The 22751-nt window shown below is 42.9% G+C and overlaps 1 protein-coding gene across 3 annotated transcripts in view; it reads left to right on the forward strand.

Annotated features, from left to right (window-relative positions):
• LARP4 (La ribonucleoprotein 4) overlaps positions 1–21574 on the forward strand; it is a 40257-nt gene extending 18683 nt beyond the window's left edge. For all 3 annotated transcript variants that reach the window (XM_075199284.1, XM_075199283.1, XM_075199282.1), the window contains exons 7-16: positions 3607–3717; positions 4776–4829; positions 5440–5652; positions 9625–9728; positions 12038–12253; positions 12454–12502; positions 17910–18068; positions 18797–18930; positions 19251–19413; positions 21020–21574. In XM_075199284.1, the coding sequence (XP_075055385.1) occupies positions 3607–3717; positions 4776–4829; positions 5440–5652; positions 9625–9728; positions 12038–12253; positions 12454–12502; positions 17910–18068; positions 18797–18930; positions 19251–19413; positions 21020–21355 (1539 nt within the window). In that variant the 3' untranslated portion in view covers positions 21356–21574. The remainder of the gene's footprint in view (positions 1–3606; positions 3718–4775; positions 4830–5439; positions 5653–9624; positions 9729–12037; positions 12254–12453; positions 12503–17909; positions 18069–18796; positions 18931–19250; positions 19414–21019) is intronic.
• The last annotated feature ends 1177 nt before the right edge of the window (positions 21575–22751 follow it).

The raw sequence follows: 22751 nt of genomic DNA on the forward strand, positions 1-22751 counted from the left end.
CCTGACCTCTTTCCTGTGTTGGAACGGGAACAATAATCCTGGCTGTCGGCAAATTCTGGACTGCTTCCTGAAGTGCTATGCGCCTGAGGGGACAAAGGGGGGGGGGGGGGCTGGGCTGCTGTGGAGAAGAACATTGGCGGCGGGACTGAGTTAGGTCTATGACATAACCCTGGGACACAACTCCTCATGTCCAAGTGTCCTTGGTAGATGCCCACCACTGGCTCTGGAAACGAAGAAGGCGTGCCCCCACCACAGATTCCCCTTCCCACTTACTTTGTTGTTTGTTTGTTTTCCCCTGGGGGACAACTATCACGCTGAGGACTTATCACCCGGTCTCGAAGTTCCTCGCCTAACAGCGCCCCTACCTCTGCTATACACTCCCATAGGGGCAGAGGACTGGCCTCTCGACGGGGTGCCCCAGCCTCGCGCGAAAGAACCGAAAACGTTCTTGACGTGGTCTACTGCAACCCAAATAGAGTAACCCCATGAAATGGCAAGCTCTCCTCGCTTGGAATCAGCGTCCACTGTCCAAGAGCGTAACCACAAGGTACGGCAAGCTGCTATGAGAGTCGAGAATCTAGAATTAACGGAGACAGTATCCATGGCCCCTAGCCCACATAATCAAGTCTCCTGGATATGCTTGGCCAATGAGGAGTTCCGCATGTGAAACGTTGCCCTGAATGCCTGCAACTAACTGTTCGGCCCATTGCTGGATAGCTTTGTTAGCCAAAGAAACTGCCATAATGGGTCTAAACATGCTGCCCTACGCTGAGCGTGATCACACTTTGTCCGTGGGGTCCCTTAGTGAGACCCACTCCTGAGCGGGAATAGCCAAAGAGGACGACAAGCGCTCTACAGGAGTGTCCACTCTAGGGAAGACCTCCCATTTAACGGAATCTTCTGCCGGAGAGGGTAAAGTGACTTAAATCTACCATCGGCATCATAAACTGCTTATTAGGCCTTAGCCAGGCATCGGTTACCATCACCTGAGGGGATGGTGGAAACGTGGCCATCTGCGCTTCTGGTCTTTTTAAACAATGAGAACCTCGAAGGAGCCGTCGGCTCCGGAACTGCAAACCCTAAAGTATGTCTGACACCCAAAATGAGGTTATCAACATTATGGGCAGAATCCACAGCACTAAGTGAGTCTTCTTCCTGTAGATCAATGTTGATCAATAGATTAATCAATGATCAACTCGCCTTCCTCTTGGGTCGCATCAGAAATATTCCTCTTGGCCCTGTGTGATACTGTAAGCAGGTGCTCTTTGCCCTGAGCTGAAATGGACTTGGAGGATGTGCCTGCAGCGTACCTCTGTGGACTGTAACATCACCCTGGTGAGCTCTGTTAGTGACTTAGCCCAGAGCGGTTCCTCCATAGCTGTTGCCCCCTGAGCTGGACCTCGTCGCTCCTGGGTTTCAGCTTTGCAAACCGCACAGAGGGCTTCCTGGTTAGACTGTCCCAAGAGATAATTTAGCTTTACATCTGGCACATGTATAAAATAGTGCAACATACCCTTATTTTTGGATGTCCCCTTAGACACATATAACAGATTAGTAAAACTAATTCTAAATTTAGAAAAAAAATAGTCTGAGAGGTTATATTCTGCACACAGTGCAACAAGATTTTACCAAGTCTCTATACTAGGTAAATGTCTGAGTCTACACCAATCCCAAGGAACTGAGAACAATAGTCCTGATTGGGAAAAACACAGTATGCAATATATCTCCTATAGAGTACAATTTTAAAACTGCATAAACGATACCAGTTGAGGAGAGGCAGAGTAGAGGAGCAGCGTGCAGTGCGATGATCTGTGTCCAAATATGACTGCTTCAGTTGCCAAGAAGTAGGAAGGGGGTGGAGGGAAATTCCTCCAAGACCTCTCCCAAAAATGGCTGCCCATGTAGACTGACGATCAGCGCATACTTTATTATGGCTGTCGGCGTGTACAACAATCGCGCCTCTCTGAATGCCCAGCTAGCGTGTGCAAGTGATCAGTAAACACATTGCCCCCTAATGAGCACGATCGTTACTGTGTCCCACGCTGCTCATTGTCTAGTTTCGGTGGGACTTGCCGGCATGTCCGTCGGGAGGAGAGGCTGCTACAGCTTCACTCCCGCCCGACTAGTGAGACTAACTACGGCCGCTTGAAGAGCCCAGAAGGCGCCTTTTGGCAGACTTATAAAATGTCCCCCTGTTGCTCGTCAATCTAGGGGAAGGACAGGCTGCCGGCAATGGTGCGAGAGTGAATGAGCTGAAACTGCTGCTCACCCTCCTCAGGGACCCAGACTGAAGTCACTCCTCTGGATCTTGGGTTCTATCCATGCACTGCACCTAAAGGGAAGAAACAAAATAAAAACATGAGAAACCTATATCTAAATAAAGTATAGGCACGAGCCTATACTGAAGTGACCTTACTCCTAGGCACTTTAAAAAAAGAAGAAACTGAGGTAACTACAGGAGAGGACGGTCATAGTAGGGAAGGAGAGTGTAGATCAAAGAAGTTAAGTACCTAAACTACTACACCCACTACTATACCCCCAATGTCTCGCAGTGTCCCCCAATAGTAGGAAAGAGAAAATTAGATTAAATTGAGCCTTGGGATAGTGGTCACTACCGATGCCAGCCCATGTCTGGACAGCACCATCCCTATATAGGAATATGATGCAAGCATATCCACCTTGGTGTTGCGAGTAATCTATATCATGCATCTGGATCCTGCTTTGTGATTATGCAGTCAGTGCAAACAGTCTATGCTACAGAATTGTCATACCTGAGCCTCCAAGAGAAAACTCTCGGCCTTCAGGTCATGGCAAGTTTGCTACTAAGGTTTGTGATAAAATTCATTCCAGCCAGTCTGACAATTTCTAATGTAGGGGTGGAGAGCTGTTGGTGTTCCTTGTAAATCACACTTCTGCTATATTGCACCATGTCGAGGTGCATGTATACTAGATGTGCTTTGTCACTGTATCCATTCTTCTGGTCTCTTGCATCCCTCTGGAAGGCTATAGTGGAGAGGGTTTATGCTCTGTACTATCCAGCTATGGGGAACAATCTGATTTGCTTTAGTCTTTTTATTAATTTTTATTTGATTTATTCTTTCCTTTTGTCGTCTGGTTCTCCCCCAGGACTTAAATCTTGTGCTACTGGTTTTACAGAATGTATCCTTTGAGCTTCTGACCCAAGTGGAGCCAGCATGTTGAGGGGGAATTTGACAACAGTGCCTTGTAAACGAAATACTGAACCTTAAAAACTATATAAAACATCCTTTTATCTCAGAAAAACTGTTCCTCTTTAAGGAGTTGGGTCTAATTTGACATGTTCATGAGCGTTGTGTCAAAATTAACAAGTAAATTGCAAAGCACATTTTTCTCAATCAGCAGTAGGGAAACTCTTAGGTTTCTTTCATTGATCCTGTACGTACTGTATTTCAGTATTTTTAGATATGAATTCTTTATCAGCATTGGCTTTGGGTGGGTCAATTGGTTTTCATACACACATATTAATGGTCAACACAAAATCCAGGTTTTTGATCTATTTATATATTCTATACATTGCTATCTTAATAGAAAATTTCTTAAAAGTTTGTTTTCTTGTTTTTGTTTTAGGAGGTAAAAGCACTATTTGATAATGAAAGTTGCCCCAAAGTGATAAGTTGTGAGTTTGCTCACAATAACAACTGGTATGTTACATTCCAGTCGGACACTGATGCACAACAGGTGAGTCTATCCAATTTTTGTTGTTAAAGTGAACCAGTCACTGTGAATGTTTGGGGGTGGGGCAGAGGTTTGTGCTATAAACTTATAGATCTATTTATGGAGTAATAATGGGACTGGGATTCCACTGAAATACAGGCTATACATGTCATTTTACTTACCAGCAAATTCACTGGTCACATTTTTTTTTGACTCTCTACACGTTGCTGCTTAGATTAAATTATGTAATAATCATATATGCTCATGACAAGATTTTCATATCCTGTTCTGATCCTAATCAATCTGGCTTTTACAAGATTGATGTTACCTGTACATATCATCATCACCATTTATTTATATAGTGCCACTAATTCTGCAGTGCTGTACAGAGAACTCACTCACATCAGTCCCTGCCCCATGGAGTGTGGGAGGAAACTGGAGCACCCGGAGGCAACCCACGCAAACATGGGGAGAACATACAAACTCCACACAGATAATGCCATGGTCGGGAATTGAACTTATGACCCCAGTGCTGTAAGGCAGAAGTGCTAACCACTACGCTACCATGCATTACACCGTTATTCCATTTTAAGTGCTTGATTTAAGAGTACATTTTGAATTTACATTTTTTAGTTTAATGTTGTATTTATTGTGAAGGTAAGTTTTAAATTGAATGTGGTCCTGTGATGAAAACTCGCGACTTGAGGGAACAAGGTCAATGTTCAGTTTCATAAGCTTTTTTTTGTTTTGTATTTTGATTACTCACATACAATATTTGTATTGTGTCCTTACACCTCAGAAACCAGTAATGGGTATTCATTTCTGGTCCCTGATCGGGAAGGAAATAATTTGTGTTCTGCTTAGTCAGTGAACGTTGAACCATCCCTGTGACTGCAAGATTATGAGATCTGAGGGCCACTATATTCACTTTCAGTAGTTTATTTTGAGTGTGAATAGCCCTAGCGTCCTTGGTTTGGAAATTTGTTCTATCAGTGATGTTATATTTTTCCATAGGTTATGAGGCACGGAGAGAGTATTTTAACTGGTCTGCTTATTGTCCTTCCTTTTTCATTATTCTGTAGGCATTCAAATATCTAAGGGAAGAAGTTAAAACATTTCAGGACAAGCCAATAATGGTAAGTTAAAATTTGACCTTACTCTGCCACTTCTTTTAAAGTCTCTAGTATTCTGTATCTTATTTTTCTCCTTGTCTGTAAGGGTGTTGCAGTCTTTAGGCCAAATGGTTATATTCTGTTTTTGCCTTGGACTTCCATTGATTATAATGCATGTGGTCATGGTTTGTAAACAAACAGGCCATAATGGTGCAAAGCAATAGCATGACTCAAAGCTCTGGCAGAGAACTGTCACAATGGGCATTTCTACAGAGCGTTGGTACATAGTCACCTGATCTTCCAGAGGTGCAATGCAGAAGATCACCTCACTTTAAGTTTGCATTCTCTTAGCCCATTGCCCTGAAATACAAATAAGAGATGTTTTTTACTTTTGTTTTTTTCCTAATTGTCTTGCTTGGTACCAAAAACTAATGGACAGACTTAATTCTGTGATAGTGTAATGGCACTGTTTATGTGCCTCCATTAATAGATTAACATAAGACATTACGCGTAAAGAACACAAGCTGATCTAATCTTGGTACTTAAACCTGTTTTTGTTTAGGTACAGTTAAAGGCATAAGATATAGTATGCATGCGCGGCGCTTTAATTGTAAACTTTGATTGTTTCCAACAGGCTAGGATTAAAGCCATCAACACATTCTTTGCAAAGAATGGATATCGAACGGTAGATTCTAGTGTGTACTCTCAACCCGTTCAGACCCAAGCACAGTTTCCATCTCCTCTCTTTATGCAGCCTGTATATAATCCTCATCAGCAGTATTCAATTTATAACATTGTGCCTCAAACATGGTCTCCAAACCCAGCACCTTACTTTGAAACACCACTGGTAAGTAGTTTTACATAGTTTCAAGTTTCCGCTACACCCCATTTACTCAGTTTTATGAATGTGTGTTACACAGAGGTCTTAATGAGACTATCTTTATTTCCTACAGTACACTTATAATTTACACCACCTTTACTGTTGTATTAGGGTTATATTGAATGTGGCCCAGTGATGAAAACTCGCACCTTGAGGGAACAACAAGGTCAACATTCATTTACATGAGCTTTTTTTGTGTAATCGCTTACAATATTTGTCTTGTGCCTTTACACCTCAGAGACCAGTAATATGTAGTAATTTCTGCTCCTTGACCATGAAATGGAACCATTTGTGTTCTGCTTAGTTAATGAATGTTGGTCCATCCCTGTGACTGCAAGATTATGAGATCTGAGGGCCACTGTATTAATGTTCAGTAGTGATTTTGTGCCTTTTTTTATTTTTATAACCATATTTTGGACTGATCGGCCAGTGTCTGGCCAGTAACATTTGTATGTTGAGTGCCATTGTTGTCTCCATAATAAGGCAGTAGCAGCCTCATTTACGATCCAGTTTTTCAGATATTGCAGGTAATACAAATGTACTGTACCTGCACTGAGGGAAATAATGAATAATTACTGTACAGAACTTATATATGTTTAACTACCTGAGAAAATAGCCTTTTTGTTTTTTTTTCTCTTCTCCCATATCCAATTGGAGACATTGAGTTATAGTGTAGGTGAGCTAGGCAGCTGCATCAGGCAGCAGTACCCCCCTTTCCCCACTGGACAGCTGTGTGCAGCTTGGCACAGGGGATCGGAAGTGCTATGGTGGTTCCTCCGATGCCGCTTCTTTGCTCCTGACGTTTGATGCTTCCAGGGCACCGTCCCTTGTCGCCACAGGCTGTGCCCAATGTGTCTTGCATTGGTTGTGCAGGAGCTTCACTTTGCAAATGTAGGATGGAACCAGGTAAGTGAAGCCCCTCCCCAGCACAGTGCTGGGAGAGGGGTGTAGAAGACATAGTTGGCCCTCTGGATAACCGTCTCTTACTTATGGCAGCGGTTCGTGTAGTTAGGGGGCTGGTCAGGTAGGGGTTACAGTGTGATGATGTAAGCCCCTGATAGGCTCTGGATTGGTGGAGTGGTTTTTCTCAAAATTGTAAGCATTAGACCAGACCCGGCCAACCTGTGGCTCTCCAGGAGTTAAGAAACTACAAGTCCCAGCATGCCAACTAAACTAACGGTTGGCTATCTACTGGAAAAGCATGTTGGAACTTGTAGTTTTACAACACCTGGAGAGCCACATGTCTGCCAGGCCTGCCTTAGACCGTTTGGGCTCTCTGACTTTATAGCAGGCTCATTTTCTATCCTCTGGTTGTGTGCTGCTTGTTTTTTTCACTGTATTTTGTCCCATCTGTGTGTAACATGTCAGATAGGGAGGGATCTTTGAGGGTTAAGGCTGGGGTAACTTCTATGATGTTCACTTGTACCGTCCGTTCCTCCAAGTTGCCTTCCGGACATTCAAGTGCGGATAAGTTTTGCACAGTCTGCCAGTCTTTGTCTCGCATGCAGTGTGGTCCAGGGGGTTCTGGCTATGACTCTATGGCGCCTGTCAGGACTCTGTCCCTGACCAATACTGTGGCTGAGCTTGCTCAAACGGCGTGATCTCAATCAGTGGGCGGTCCTTCTCCATATCTCCCTGCCTCTGTAGCGAGTGGGGTGGATTCTTTTCCTGGTTCACTAAACTGGTGTCCGGTTGGACCTATGGTTGTGACTTCAGTATAGGGCTTAGTTTCCATTTCCTCCTCCTTAAGATGTTGCAATCAGCTGTGCCTTCTCCCAGGAGAGAGATCCTCTGGTCGTCTTAGTAGACGACACATCTGTTCCTTGGCGGTTCTGCTGAGTTTACCTGCTCCCACGTAGCCATGATTCCGAGGGTCTTTAAAAAAGGTAGAGAGAAGGCATTCCAGTTATTCTGGTGTCCCCAGATTGACCTCAGAGGGCTTGGTACACAGACGTTCTCTCCATGGCAGGGGGTCGGTCGTGGCTTCTGCTGCTACGACCAGACCTTTTAAGTCGAAGACCGTTTTATAATCTTTGTTTAGAACTTCTAGGCTTAATGATGTGGCTGTTGAAGCCATGATCCTTCGAGCTAAGGGCTTGTCTCAGTGGTGGTTCAAACAATGCTTTGGGCTTGCAAACTGGGTTCGACTAAAATAGATCGTGTCTGGAGGACATATTGGCTGGTGTGAGAAAGGGGTATTCTACCTCCCTTTTTCGGTTATCCGGGTAACTTATGTTCTTGCAGGTTGGGCTGAATGCTGGTTTGCGCCTTAGTTCACTTAAGGTTCAGGTGTCGGCTCTTTCATTCTTCTTTCAAAAAAAGAATTGCTGACATGCCTGATGCTCAAAGTTTCATTCAGGGGGTACTTCGTGTACAGTCTCTTCCTCCAGTAGCACCTTGGAACTTAAACTTGGTGTTGAAAGCTTTACCTCATTCCCTATTTGAACTCTTGGACACAGTGGGGCATATTCAATTAGCTTTCCGGATCGCGCCGGAACGGCCCGCGAAGTCAATCCACGGTACCGCAATAACGTGGATTTTCGTTCGCACCCCATAGGGTTGCGTACGAAAATCTGCGTTATTGCGGTACCGTATTACCGGCAATACTGTGCAGGATTCGCGGTAACGCGCGTTACCGCGAAACGGAAAGCTAATTGAATATGCCCCAGTGAATTTAAAGTTTTTGGCTTGGTAAAATGTTTTCCTATTGCCCATCTCGGCTGCTAGAAGAGTTTCAGAGCTTGCAGCATTATCATACAAGTCTCCTTTTTTTTTCTTCAACTTTTTTTTTTTCTTGTTTTATGAGGATAGGGCAGTTCTTCGAACTAAGCCACCTTTCCTCTCTAAGGTGGTGTTAAAATTTCACATAAAGACCTCGTCATCCCTACTCTGACCAAATGTTGGTCTTTAGAGGACGAACTTCCTCATCGTTCTCTAGATCTAGTCAATGTGTGTGTGTGTGTGTGTAGGACTCAAGTGCGCAAGATGGAGGATATTTTGCTTCTCTGATGCATACAAGAGGCTAGCCAGCCTCTAAGATGTGTCTTGCTTGGAGGATTACGGCTGTAATCCGTCAGGCTTAAAATGGGGCTGGCAGTCTGTTCCTGATCTTCGGGCTCAGTTGGTGCCTCAACTAAGCAACCGTGTCAAGTCACCACTTGGTACTCCATTCACACATTTACTCTAACAGATTTAATGTGTTTGCATTGGGAGATACAAGTTTTGGGAGAAACATACTTTGTGCTGTTTCTTCTGCACATTCCCATCTATATTTGCAGCTTTTGGATGTCTCCGGTGTCCCCAAATTGGATGTGGGAGAAAATAGGATTTTTATACTTGCATGAAGTCTATTTGGGGACACCGGGCACACCCATGACTCTCTAGTTTCTTTCTTTTGACGTCTCTTCTTGTTTTTTTCGTTTTTGTTGTTAGTGTTTTTTCTCTTTCTCTTTCCATGTTTTATTCTCTATAGTCTCCTTTACTGTGGAGCTTGGTTAAACAAACTGAAGGCTAATCTGGAAGGGTGGGTATAGAGGGGGAGAAGCTAGGTCTAACTAGCAACATTCTGAAAGTGCCAAATGCCTATCTCACCTACACTATATCCCGTTGTCCCCCAATAATGGACTAGGAGAAACGGATTTTATGCAGGTATAAAATCCTCTGTATTTTTTGTATTTCTTAGATTAGAGGAAGTAATGGTAGGCAGAATGAATTGTTATCCAAATCAAAGCCCTGATTTGCCATGTTTGCATTGATTTTGTTTCAATGATTAACTATTATTGGCATGCTATTGTCATCAATCAGTTTCACGTTTTAAAGTCTTAACTAAATATCCACATAAATTTGTTGTGGGCTAAAATAATATTTTTTTTTTCTAAATTTTACATGAAGTGTGGGATTCCAGGATTTCTTAACGCAACCTTTTTTTGATTTTTGCAGGCTCCTTTTCCTAATGGTGGTTTTGTCAATGGTTTTAATTCTTCAGGATCTTACAAAACAAGTGCTGCTTCTTTAAGTATAGGTCGACCTTTTCATAGAAACCGGTATGTATTAACAATAATAAATATTCAAATACAGAAAATAGGTGTATATATGTAAAAATGCCACCTTCCCCTTTGTTATGGTTTAGACTTCCATAAACTGAAGCAAAATAATGATGTAATAGAACACAAATTACTGTGTGTTTTGGGTTTTTTTTTAGTTTTTTTTTAAAATATATTAAAATGTTTTTTTCTAGCTACTAGCTTGCACATTAAGTACTCATTCACATATACTCAACTTTGCAGATGTATAGCGGGTCCTTTCCAGCAAAGAGGACATTTTGTCCCTTCATTCTATTGTGCTTTAGAACTGATGAAAGCTTTCTGGAATAGTTTGGCCAGTTTTAAATGGGGTTGTAGGGTCATGTAAGGTCACAATTAAAATGTAATGACTGAGGGCATGAAGGGAACTCTGCACTATTTTCTAATGTCTTCACTCATTTCTGCTTGCATGGGGTGGGTGGGTTATTTTTTTATTTTTTTTTAAGCTTGATTTCCACTGCAGAACAGTGCTAGATAGAACTGACTGTAAAATATGCTTTCACTACTGTGTGAGTTGTTTGCTAGTTTTTTTAAATTTAGAACTTTTAAATAGGACTGAAACTTCAGTCCTTCTGTGCTTATTGAGCGCATAGTGCAATGCCGTTTGTCTCTGGTCAGACATTTTAAGCCACCTGCCGTGCTGCCAAAACAGCTCTGACCCGTTGAGGCATGGGCTTCACAAGTCCCATGAAGGTGTCCTGGGTTGGATTGAGATCTGGGGTACTTGGAGGCCAAATCAAAATCTTCCTGTATCAAACCATTCCTGAACAATTGTAGTGTGACAGGACGTGATCCTGCTAAAAGAGGTCACTGCCATCAGGGAATATTGTTGCCATGATGGGATGTACTTGGTCTCCAACAATGTTTAGGTAGGTGGTTCATGTCAAAGTAACATCCATATGATTGCCAAGACTCAAGGTTTCCAAGCAGAGCATCACACTCCACCAGCTTGCCTTCATCCCATAGTGCATCCTGCTGCCATCTCTTCCCCAGGTAAATAACGCACCCGGCAGTCCACATGATTTAAAAAACAAAATGTGATCCATCAGACCAGGCCACCTTTTCCATTGCTCCATGGTCCAGTTCTGGCACTCGCATGCCTTTTTTTGTAGGCACTTTTGGTGGTGGATAGACGGTCAGCACGGGCACTCTGACCAGTTTACGGCTATGCAGCCCCCAGGCACAGCAAGCTGCGATGCACTGTTTTGACACATTTCTATCATAGCCAGCATTAACTTTTTTCAGAAATTTGTGCTACAGTAGTTCTTCTGTGATATTGGACCAGATGGGCTAGAGTTTGCCTCCGATGCGCATCATTGAGAATTTGGGAACCTGTGACCATGTCGCCGGTTTACTGGTTGTCCTTCCTTGGATCACTTTTGATCGGTACTAACCACCGCATAGCAGTAACGCCCCACAAGACCTGCCTTTTTGCAGATGCTCTGACCCAGTCATCTAGCCATCACAATTTGGCCCTTGTCAAAGTTGCTCAGATTCTTAGGCTTGTCCATTTTTCCTGCTTCCAATAACATCAATTTTAAGAACTGACTGTTCACGAATATATCCCTTCATCTGCTAAGGGCCAGCAATGGTGAAGGTGCATTCCACATCAAATCACACACAGGGTTTCAAACTGACCGTTTCAGATTGTAATTAAATTTGGTATAATGCTGTCACGGGTGTAAAGAAAACCCCCCCCAAATCTTAACCAGATATATGCAATGGTTTTAAAGTTATATGCCTTAAAAGCAAATTTTTCGTTAAAATATTGCAGCTTTAACCATTTTTTTAAATTTCATTTATAGCTCACCTAATTGAGATACAAAGTTGGGCAAGACTCATTTTAAACCTCTTATGACCTTTCATATGATATACAACACAACACAACAGTATGTTTCAATAAAAATAGCCAATTGTAATTTTCTACATTTTGATTTGCTCAAAAAGCCATATTCTATAATTTTTTTGAAAAACCTCTCAGAAATTGTTCATACTTTTTGTTAATAAATCCTCCAAGTTGTGTTTTGGGATCCTGATGGGATCATCTGCTACAGGAGCTTTCATTCTTTATGAGAGCATAACATGCCAAAGTTTTTCTACTTAAATTGTGTGTCCAACACTTTAAACATTTCTAATGTATAGTTAGCTTGACTTATTTTGACTTATTAGAATTTAAGGTTTAATTTTTAGACTAGATTGAAGAAAAGTTGTGTTGCACAAGGTTCCTCCGGATTTTGGGTGTTTTCTAAACTTGAGCTTTCCCCCCTTAGTATGAAGGCTCCGTTTCGACCATCTGCAAGCTCTTCAGAACGTACTAATGAGAGTGGCGCTACAACTCCGGTGCCATTAGCAGATATACATGTGACTAGAGCAAACTCACGGCCTTTCCCTTCAGAGCGGCACACCACATCTTTAGCAGGACAGCAGGATAGCGCACAATCTTTACAGACAGAACTGAATGGTATGGATGGAGCTGGTCGGGGCAGGTATGTAGATTTCTGCTGCAATTTCAAAACCTGGATCATCTTACAGCTGCTTCATTTATGCCCTGAATAAAGAAAATTACATGAACTATAGAATTACTAAAAATGCTTTATGGCGGCCTCTTGGAATACCAGTTATTTTCAAAATGTGGCTTGTAGCAATACATTACACCAATGCCCTCTCTGTATGCTTCTCCTTGCAGGAGAAATGTCTTCAGAGGAAGACGACGAAGAGATGACGACCGCACTGCTGTAAGTTGCTCTGTCTCCTTTTGTCTTGTAGACTTATTTGTACATTCTTAGTTTGGGAAATGATTGCCAATTTACTCTATTTCTCTTTCATCCATCTGGGGGACACTCCTTAACCATGGGGTTGAGTTGGGGGGAGGAGTCTGGCATCCAAAGAGTTAACTTTTTTCAGCTGACAGCATATCACCCCCGCCAATTCCCACATACCTCAGTTTGAATTGGGTGCCCTTGGAAGAAGGTTGCACCTGAAAAGCTCCAAGAGAGACAGTGAACAGGGTTCACTGGTTATAGGTTTTTTTCCTTTTCTTTTGCAGTTTTTGTCTTTTGACAGTGGCGAGAGGCTCCGTGCAAACGGAGCTGACGCGTGGGAGAAGCGCCTGTCGTGGGGGGGCGGGTGGGCGGCCGGCCCCGCTGACAAAGAGGTAAGAAGCGCTTCTTACAGCGGGGAGGAGTCGGCAAGAGACTCTCCCCGCTGATGCAGGACGGGCGCTGCCATTAGGCAGAGAGCGCCTTTACTGCTGAGGTTCCCCAGAAGCCAGCTGGAGTATACCAAGTTCCTCCTCCCATGGGGATGGCAGTGAATTCTTGAGGATGGCGCGCTTTGAGTAGCACTAGCGGGGGAACACATTATAACAGGTTTTCCCCTAATATAAGAGAGAGGGCAAAATGCTGTTAAGGTAAACACAGAAGGAGAGCCAGTGGAAGGGGAATGTGTTTGAGGAACACCGCTCCTCCTTCCCCCCCCCCCCCTGCTGAGTGAGCACGTGGGAGATCCCTTTTTTTGGCGCCAAGCTTCAAAATGAGGACAGTTGTAGCAGTCATTTGAAGAGAAGTGCACTGTTGACACATATCTTCCACGCTAAGTATCACTTTGTTTCTTCTGTATATGCATGTGTATTATAAGACTGAGGTGTTGAGAGAACTGTGTTTAAGGAAAACTATAAAGTTCTCCAAACCTGTCTTATTTAATCAGAAATACTATATGTTAAATAACCTAGTCTGTATTTTCTGATAAAGGTTGTGGCAGTGTTTGGGCGTGCCAAACATATTGTCTGTTCCAAATGTAATGCTAAATGGGCCTAGGTGTTCTGTGCTAATTGCAGTCATTACTGAAAAACCTGCTGCAGCCTTTCAGCTTGACTAAAAAAAATTATACCTTATACTCTATAGAGGAAAAGGAACAGAAATACTATCTTTTGACTGGTTCATAGATAAATATGTACCTGTATTTTGCGGTGTGGTAGCAAAATGTGAGAAAGATAAAGCAACAGGATTTCACCTAAGTAGATTGGGGAAATCACTGTTAGCAGAGACACAGAAGGAGATTCCAGTGGTAGGGGAATGTGTTGAGAAACACCTCTTCCCCTCCCCCGCTGAGTGAGCACGTGGAAGATCCCTTTTTGGCTCCAAGCTTCAAAAGGAGGACAGTTGCAGCAGTCATTTGAAGAGAAGTGCACTGTTGACACATCTTCCCCGCTGAGTATCACTTTTATTTTCTTCTGTGTGTATGTGTGTGCATGTGTAGACATGTATATTATAAGACAATGATGTGTTGAGAGAACTGTTGTTTATGAGAAAACTATAAAGTTCTCCAAGCCTGTCTTATTTAAATCAGAAATACTATATGTTAATATAACCTAATCTGTATTTTCTGATAAATTGGAGAAGTGTTTGTGAATTTTGAAACGTGATTTAGTTTTTCTTATCTTGTGATGGCAGATAAAAGCAAAACAACACGTACCAAACATAATGTTAGTTTAACATTACATTTTGAACAGACAAGTGAACGGCTGGATCAGGGGGGGCTTTGTGCAGCCTGCACTGTGGCTCCTGTGAAACAGCCTATAGACACCTCCACCATAACTGTAGATCCTCCTGAGGGGCGGCTGCCTTAACACAGGGAGTTAATACCCTTGTAAATCTGTTATCTAAACCAGTTGAGATCCCAGCTACATCTGTGGTTTCTCAGGGTATAACAGTAGGAATGACAAATGAGTCATTTTCCCCAGGGGTCGGTGTATTTCCCTCCCCAGCCCTCCCGGGGGTTTCCCAGATGGGAGAGGTGGGTTGGTCAGCGGTGGCTAAAAGCCTGGACCGGCTTACCCATCTACTGGAGAACCCCAGACACAAGCGTAGTGTTAAAAGACGTAGACAAACAGCTAAAGCGCTGTGGTCAGTGTCAGACTCTGAGAGTTCCTCAGAGGAGGGGGGGGAATTGTTGGACGATTCAGATGTGTTCATTATAGAGTCAGAAGGAAACTAGGCACCAGGGTATGGACGATCTGGTAAGAGCAGTTCGTCAGACCCTGGGGTTTGCTGAAGTAGAGGAGACGAAGTCTTTGGACCGCTCCCTCTTTTAAGAAGGCTTCTAAGCAGCTGGTCAGGTTCCCTCCCTCAGTTGAGTTGAGGGATATTGTAGAGGCCTCTTGGAAATATCCAGATAAAAGGTTCTCTATGCCAAGGAAGTTTGGCGTATTGTATCCTCTTCAGGAGGAGGATATGACCCGTTGGGAACAGGTGGCAAAGGTAGATACACCTGTGGCGAGATTGGTTCGTCAGACTACACTACCTGTACCCGGGTCAGCGACCTTACAGGACGCGACTGACAAGAAATTAGAATCCCTGCTGAAGTCGATCTTCTCGGCCGCCGGTATTAGCCTCAGGCCAGCATTGTCCTCTACCTGGGTAGCTAGGGCCATGGAAGTCTGGGCAGGGCAGTTAGAGTCTGCCTTGCAGGATTCAGATTTACTGCCTCTGGCCATGCAGCTAAGGGAGGCAGCAGGCTATGTATATGAAGCGGCCCATAATTCGGCCTCCATAGCTTCGTCTATTTCAGCTACAGCTGTAGTAGCTAGAAGGGTGTTATGGTTAAGGGCTTGGAATGCGCATTCAGAGTCTAAATGATCATTAGAATCCATCCCGTATACGGGTGGGATGTTTGGTCCAGAATTAGACTCTTGGATTTTACAGGCTTCAGGGGGCAAGAAGACGTCCTTGCCTGTAAATACTCCAAGACCTAGAGCTAGGCCTAGGTTTAGTTCTTTCAGACAGCCTCCTTACGGGGGTGGGTCTGGCAGAGGCCAGACTACCGATCCAGGGGCCGTGGAATCCAGGAGACAGTCCCGTAGGGGAAGGTCATCCTTTGCCCCTGTGGCGCGGAGAGCTTCTTCCGCCAAGCTGCCGGATAGACCAGCGGCATGACTACCACCCACCTCTGGTTCCAGAGGGTGGGGTGGGAGGACGGCTGCTTAGGTTTGCCCGGCAGCAGACAGGGTCCTCGGTAGACGAGTAGGTCCAGAATATCGTGATAGAATTCATGGGACCAGCTCTCCTCAGGTTTTGGAAAAAATTACCTCGCTGGCTTCTGTCAAATCAGAAAGAGCTCAGGGCTGTCGATTTGCTTCGTTCAGACGAAGCTATACAGGCTTAGAATTTCCAGTAAGGGAAAAGGTTTTAGTCACACCCATTCAGGGTGCTAAGGCTAGACGAGTTGTTCAGTCTATGACCAAACTTCTAGAGCCTGAAAGGGTCACAGAGAATCCCTTGTCTAAGAATGAGTTTCTTGAGACTAGTGAGGGACTTGGTACGCAGCAGAAGGTTGTCTCCACAGGACAAGTTGAGGTCCTAGATGGAGTGGACAGGCAGGGTCCTGTCAGACAAGAGGCTGTCAGTAGCCAGGTCTTTGAAGCTGCCGGGAAAGATGGTGACCTCTTAGGCGACCTTACCCTGGGCAGGGTCCCATCCCAGAGGAGCATTCCCGTGCTCGAGGTACCAGTAGAGGAGGTAGGTCCTCAGCTGGTGGTTGCTGGACAAGAACCAAACAGAAGAACAAAGACAAATAAATATTTGGACGTAGTGAGGGCATTACGTATATTTGTTAAGAGATCTGCAAAGATACGTAAGACAGTCTCTATTTGTGTTGTTTGACTTTTCCAAACGGGGATGGCCAGCATCTAAGCAAACTATTGCCAGATGGCTTACCCTGACTATCAGGGAGGCTTATGTCCAAAGTATTAATCTCCCTGTGCCGAAACGTATTGTTGCCCATTCTACCCGGTCGGTTGGGGCGTCTTGGGCGGCTCGTAATGGAGCCACGGCGGACCAGCTGTGCAGAGCAGCCACCTGGTCCTCTGTCCATACCTTTACGAAATTCTACCAATTTAATATATTTGCGTCTGGGGACGCCTCTTTTGGCTGTAGTGTTCTGCGTGCAAGGAGATCAGAGCGCTCCCACCCTTCAGAGGGATTGCTTTTGTAAGTCCCCATGGTTGAGTGTCCCCCAGATGGATGAAAGAGAAAACGGGATTTATACTTACAATAAATCTTTTTCTCTGAGTCCATCTGAGGGACACTCCGATCCCCCCGTCTTTTCGTTATTTTGTCTCCACTCCCCCCTCTGTTGAGTGGCGTGTCTTGGTTGATTGGCCTATCTTCCTAATGGCTTTTGTAATCAAACTGAGGTATGTGGGAATTGGCGGGGGTGATATGCTGTCAGATGAAAAAAGTTAACTCTTTGGGTGCCAGACTCTTCCCCCCCCCCCCCCCTCCCCCGACTCAACCCCATGGTTAAGGAGTGTCCCCCAGATGGGCTCAGAGAAAAAGATTTATCGTAAGTATAAATCCCGTTTTTTCAAGCACTTGATTAAGAAATTTAATTGTGACACATTTATATAAACCGTTCTCCGTCCGGGTAACTGTTGAATAGGTGGTGGTCATAGCACACCAATCAGATGTCTAATTGTAAAGGCAATATGGTGGCTATGGACAAAACTTTATATCTCTCTCCCCCCCTCCCCCCCCCCCTTCCCCAGAGAATATGAAGTTGAGCATGCACTGTGTTTAGCACTAATCTTCTTATATGCATGCCTGTATTGGCATGATCCAGGCAGATTATTATATATGCTGCTTCTGCTGAGCACACATAAGAATTATCCAATGTATGTTTTGTGCACTTAAATTATTTTGACCTACTTTTATTAAAATAGATTACATTTAGTTCTCGAGGATCACACCCCTTAATTGAATGGTAGGTTCTCTCTGCAAAGATTGCACATTTCAGAATGCTTTTATGTTAGGTTTGTTTGTTTTCTCTATTGGTTTTTTTTTTTTTTGTTTGTTTTTTTTCTTCCTATTTTCTTTGTGGCCCAGTGATGATTAAGTATCGCGCTTAGAGGGAATAAGGCTGGCATTCAGAAGTCTGAGCTTCTCTTCATCCTTTTCCTATTTCTCCATCCCCCTACTCTTTCTTATCTTTTTCTTTTCTGCTCAGACCCTGGTTGTTTGGTCTTCTCAATGATTGCAAGATTATGAGATCTGAGGGCTTTAATTCTATCTTTTTTTTTTTTTTTTTTACTATAATGCATACCTTGGCCTGTATCAGCTTGTTGTACATTTCTCCTGTCCATTTCAGCGCCCAATGTCTACAATGGAGGAACCTGCACAGACACCAAAGTTTGACCTGTTGGCAACTAATTTTCCTCCACTACCCGGTAGTATAGCGAGTACACCGGGGGAGCCTGTACTTGAAAGCAGGATGGCTGATGTTGTCAAAGGAATTTGCAAAGAGAAAGTGAGTTGTGGTTTTTTTTGGTTTTTTTGGTTTTTTTGTTTTTTAATATATTGATCTGATGCCATAACCTGTTATCTTCAGATCAGGAGATCTCGTTCTTGATCTCATATGTAATTCTATTACCATGAAAGCGGTAATGGAATAGTAATTGAAAGCATTATAAAGCTGGCCATACATGTGATCTGATTCTTTTTAATGAAATTGTAAAACAAAACTGGGCAACATTAGGTTAAATATGAGCAAATGTAGATGTCTGAATCTGTAGATAATCTGCTGGATATCTGGAAAAGTTTAATCTGGAATAGTCAAATTGAAGTGTCTTTAGTGTACTCATGGGTAAAGCAGTTTTTGTCCTTAATCTGTAGCCTTTTTGAAATGAGACCTCAAAGTGTGTAAAAATTAAAAATGTATCTTTGTATATAAGGCAATTCATTCAAATATGAGACATTGCTGCATCTGTGGCTAGCCAGTACAGGCCCAAAATGGCCTCCAGTTCCAATGTATCATCCAGGACTAACAGATGCTGTTGGGTACTGACTGCAAAAGCCAAATGGCCAGATCTATCCAGTGTGTGCTTATATTTGATTTAGATGTGGTGGCTTGGGCCAAGCAGCTTGCATAGGTCAAATTGTGATTGTATATAGAGGTTTTTTATTTTATTAAAAAAATGTATTTTATATTGTATATTATCTGCTCTGCTGTTTAGTAACATATCTTATCTTTTTAAGGAGAATAAGGAATTGCCTCCAACTGTGTCTATACATGCTCAGGAAGAACCTGCAAAAAACACACAGCAGCACTCTATTCCATGTTCCACCCGCCATACTACAGAAGATGTTACACCACCCCCACCTATAGCAATGTAAGAATGTTAGCTGCTGCCTAATGGATAGGGTTTGCGTGAATCTTCTGATTATTGGAGGGTTTGTAGGAGACTGTTACATAAAGTTATAGGTTTAGCTATTTCTATGAAACCAGGAAGCTGAAGGCTGTGTGTGAATAACAATTGGCTTGTAGCATTTTCATGTACCTCATAATACATGCATGCATTACATAATGTAACTTCTGTTTCCTGTATTATGTAAGTAAACCATAGGAAGAACAAATTATCGTTTGCATACAAACAGTTATTGGTGGGGGTTTTCTGACTGATTAAATGTTTTGCTTTGTGTTCATACTTAGCAACCCCGTTGATGAGAAGAAGCCTACAGAAATTTCTTGTCACAAAGATGTTGCAAGTCAGACCTCGTCAGTGTTACCAGTGTGTAGTTCTACTTCTGTAAAACCACTGAAACCCACCACCACTGCACCGCTGGCAAACATGTCTCCTGCTCAAAATACACAGGTAAGACCTGTGAGATTTTCTTTACTCCCGTTTTCAAAATCATCTTCCTGCTGACACCCAATGTGTGTTCTGTACATGCCTAACCATGTTTGCTGAAGGCTGCATCCATGTGGGTGTGTGATTGTGTTTGCTGTGTTAATATACCACTAAACCTGAAATACAAGGTGCTTTACAGTAAATCTTGTACAATTGGGGGCTGTCTAGACATTGAAATAATGTAAAAAAAAAATGATCAGGAAGACCTTTTGGATGTCTTTTGTTGTACAGACTAGTGACCAGCCGACCTGGTTAGTATGGTCAGAGCCACTTCAAGCTCCACATCTCCATATTAGTGCTTTCCACCAGTAAGAAGCATTGGTGTAGAGCAGGGAGGGAACTTGTGGGTAAGGGACAGAGCAGCTCAAGTTTGTGCTATTGCTATTCTGAGTGTTCTGCCAATCTGTCCCTCTCCCAGGTGTTAATTGTAGTCAGTGGCGGATCCAGGGGGGGGGGGTGATCGGGGCGATCGCCCCCCCCCCCCCCCCCCCAGCAGGGGCTTGCTGCCGGTGGCTGCACACTATGTGCAGGTCCGTTTGCAGTGACAGGCAGGGACAGTTTAAAACCCAATCGGAGCACCCGGGGAGCACACTGTCACTGCTGAACGGACCTGCACATTGTGTGCAGCCGCTGGCAGCCTCAGATGTCTTCCCCCCCCCCCCCTTGCATCGCCCCGGGTACAAATATTCTCTAGATCCGCCCCTGATTGTAGTTGTGTGAATAGCTGTTTACATCAGCAATGTTTATTGAGCTCCCCCTAAACAAGGTTAAACATAAAGAACAGACTCTACTTAAAATGTTTTAGGTATAATTTAAAATATATACCCAGACATCCTAAATCTCTGCTGGTGATCAATTTTACAGTTTCAGTCTATTGCCCAGTCAGATTGTCTCGGTCATTTCAGGGGACATGTTAAACTTTAAAATAGTTAAATTGTGTTTTTAAAAAAAGTATTATCTTTCCTACCATTGGGGGACACTGCGATACATTGGGGTATAGTAGGTGGGACTAGGAGTTTAGGCACTCTCCTGCTCAGTGACCTAACTCCTAAGGCACTTAAAAAAAAAAACAGGTCTGAGCAGGAGAGGAGGGTCATAGTAGGGGAGGAGTGCAAGGAACAAAAGTTAAGTGCCTAAACTTCTAGTCCCACCTACTATACCCCAATGTATCGCGGTGTCCCCCAATGGAGAAAGTGAAATCGATTTTACGGTGAGTAAAAGTCTTCGTTTGTCACCATGTGGTACAAAAAGCAGGCTGATGTGTAAATGGCATGTAGGGGGTATGTGTTTTGGATAGAGGGAAAAGGTCTTCTGGGTACATGGGACACATAGTAAATACTGTGTTGATTTAATGGTCTAATAATTAAAGTGAAAAAAATTCCACCTGTATGAAAAACCTATTCTCTACGCTGCTTCTGTCATCCGTTTAACACTGTATCTCTTAGTTCACGTGCTACCTTTTGAGTCATGTTTTCATGTTACTGCATGGAATAACCTAATTGCAATTTAATCCTATAACTGTGGATACATTTCTAGTGATGGCAATGTTTTTTGTTTTTTTTGTTTCAAGGAACCAAGGAAATTAAGTTATGCTGAAGTATGTCAAAAACCTCCCAAAGAGTCAACACCAGCTCCTGTCCAACCACTTCGTGAGCTTCGTTCAAATATAGCACCACCTGCCAAAAATGAAGAAAGTTCTATTCCAGAAAAGAGTTTGGAGAAGACTCATGAGAAGCTAGAAGGAAAAGTAAAAGATTCTCCTGGACACCGCAGCAATGGAACTCCTCGCGGTGGTGCAGGAAAAATCAGGGAACAGAGGCGCCAGTATGGACGCAGGTCTTCACCTCAGGGAGCAACGCGGCGTAATGGCAAGGAGCAATATGTGCCACCAAGATCACCAAAGTAAAAACTTACTGTCTCTTAACTTTAACCTTCAAACTGGACTGATTGCAGCAACGGAAAAGGACTGGATTGGAAGTGATCATCAATTCTGTTGATAACTTTGTGTAAAGTGGGCATAATGGAATCCAAAACTCATCTCAGAGATATGGATTTGAGGTGGTAATGAGTTCCAGATGTGATTTAAAAAAAAAAAAAGCATATAATCAGTAAGGGTTTTGGGTTTTTGTTTTTTTTTGGGGGGGGGGGGGGGTTTCGGTATTTATTTTGGGGGGTGGGGGGAAGCAGGGTAGAATACTGGGGTTTTGTTTTTCTTAAATATTTTAATTTGCAGAGGTTACCTGCTATATATCAGTTTCCGGGTTGTGACATAATCCTAGAAGACCCTCAGTTAAAGAGGGTAAGAGAAAATATTTTTGAAAAATAGATGTTGAAAATGTAAAAAAAAATGAAATAAAATTAAAAAGAAATTTAAAATTAATTTTTTAATCTATTTAAGGCTTTGCTGGTAGTAATATGTATGCCACTTTGGCCTTGAAGTGAAAAATCATGGATGCAGTGTGGTCAATGTGTTAAGTAACTAACTGTGGCCAGTTGCTGTTTTGTCACGCATTATAAAACTGAATGTACAGCTATTCTGTAATGTCTATTAGCTTGAAATTTAGTTTGTCTTTTGACCTTACTAAAATTTCTGTCAAAGCTTTTTACCGATCAAGTCAGCATATATTTGAAAGGCTTAGATATAACAGGCATGTGATTCTGTAATCGAGCTTTTTTTTTTTTTTTTTTTCATATTTACTAACTTAATTTCTCCCCAATTCATGCATGGCTTTCATGTTCATAGCCCTGTTAATCTGTGAATGCAGGCTATGTATGTGTGTCTTTAAGAAAGGGCTATGCATAACTGACATGAGTTCAAATGGTTCACATTGGAATGATTGGTGAAATTATGCTGTATCAGTGGCATATAAATTGAAATATTGATGCAATTTCTTTTTTTTTTTTCTCCCTAATATGGGATTAACAGCAGTGAAACAATTTCTTATTTTCAAGTAAGGGTTTGTTGGTTTTTTTTTGTTTTTTTTTTGGGGGGGGGGGGGGGTGGGGGGATTGAAAAATGACTAGCAATGTGGAAAGCGGTATACTGTCCTTTCTGGTAGAAGTAATCACTGTTTAGTTTTACAGTAGATTAAAGGTTTTTCATTCTTTAATATGTTTTAGAGTCGTCCTACTCCGTTTCCATTTGTCTTTTCTGTAAATTATTACTTTGTATCAAAAACTTCCTAAAGACTGGTTGTTTTTCTTAAACTGGTTGCATATCAATCGGTGTCCTTTTCTCAAACTCTGCCCTATTTTAATTGCACCATTCACTGCTAATTTTGTAGAGCAGCCTCCTTTTGAAG

This window comes from Mixophyes fleayi, chromosome 2 (genome assembly GCF_038048845.1).
Source record: "Mixophyes fleayi isolate aMixFle1 chromosome 2, aMixFle1.hap1, whole genome shotgun sequence".
NCBI classification, from domain to species: Eukaryota; Metazoa; Chordata; class Amphibia; order Anura; family Limnodynastidae; genus Mixophyes; species Mixophyes fleayi.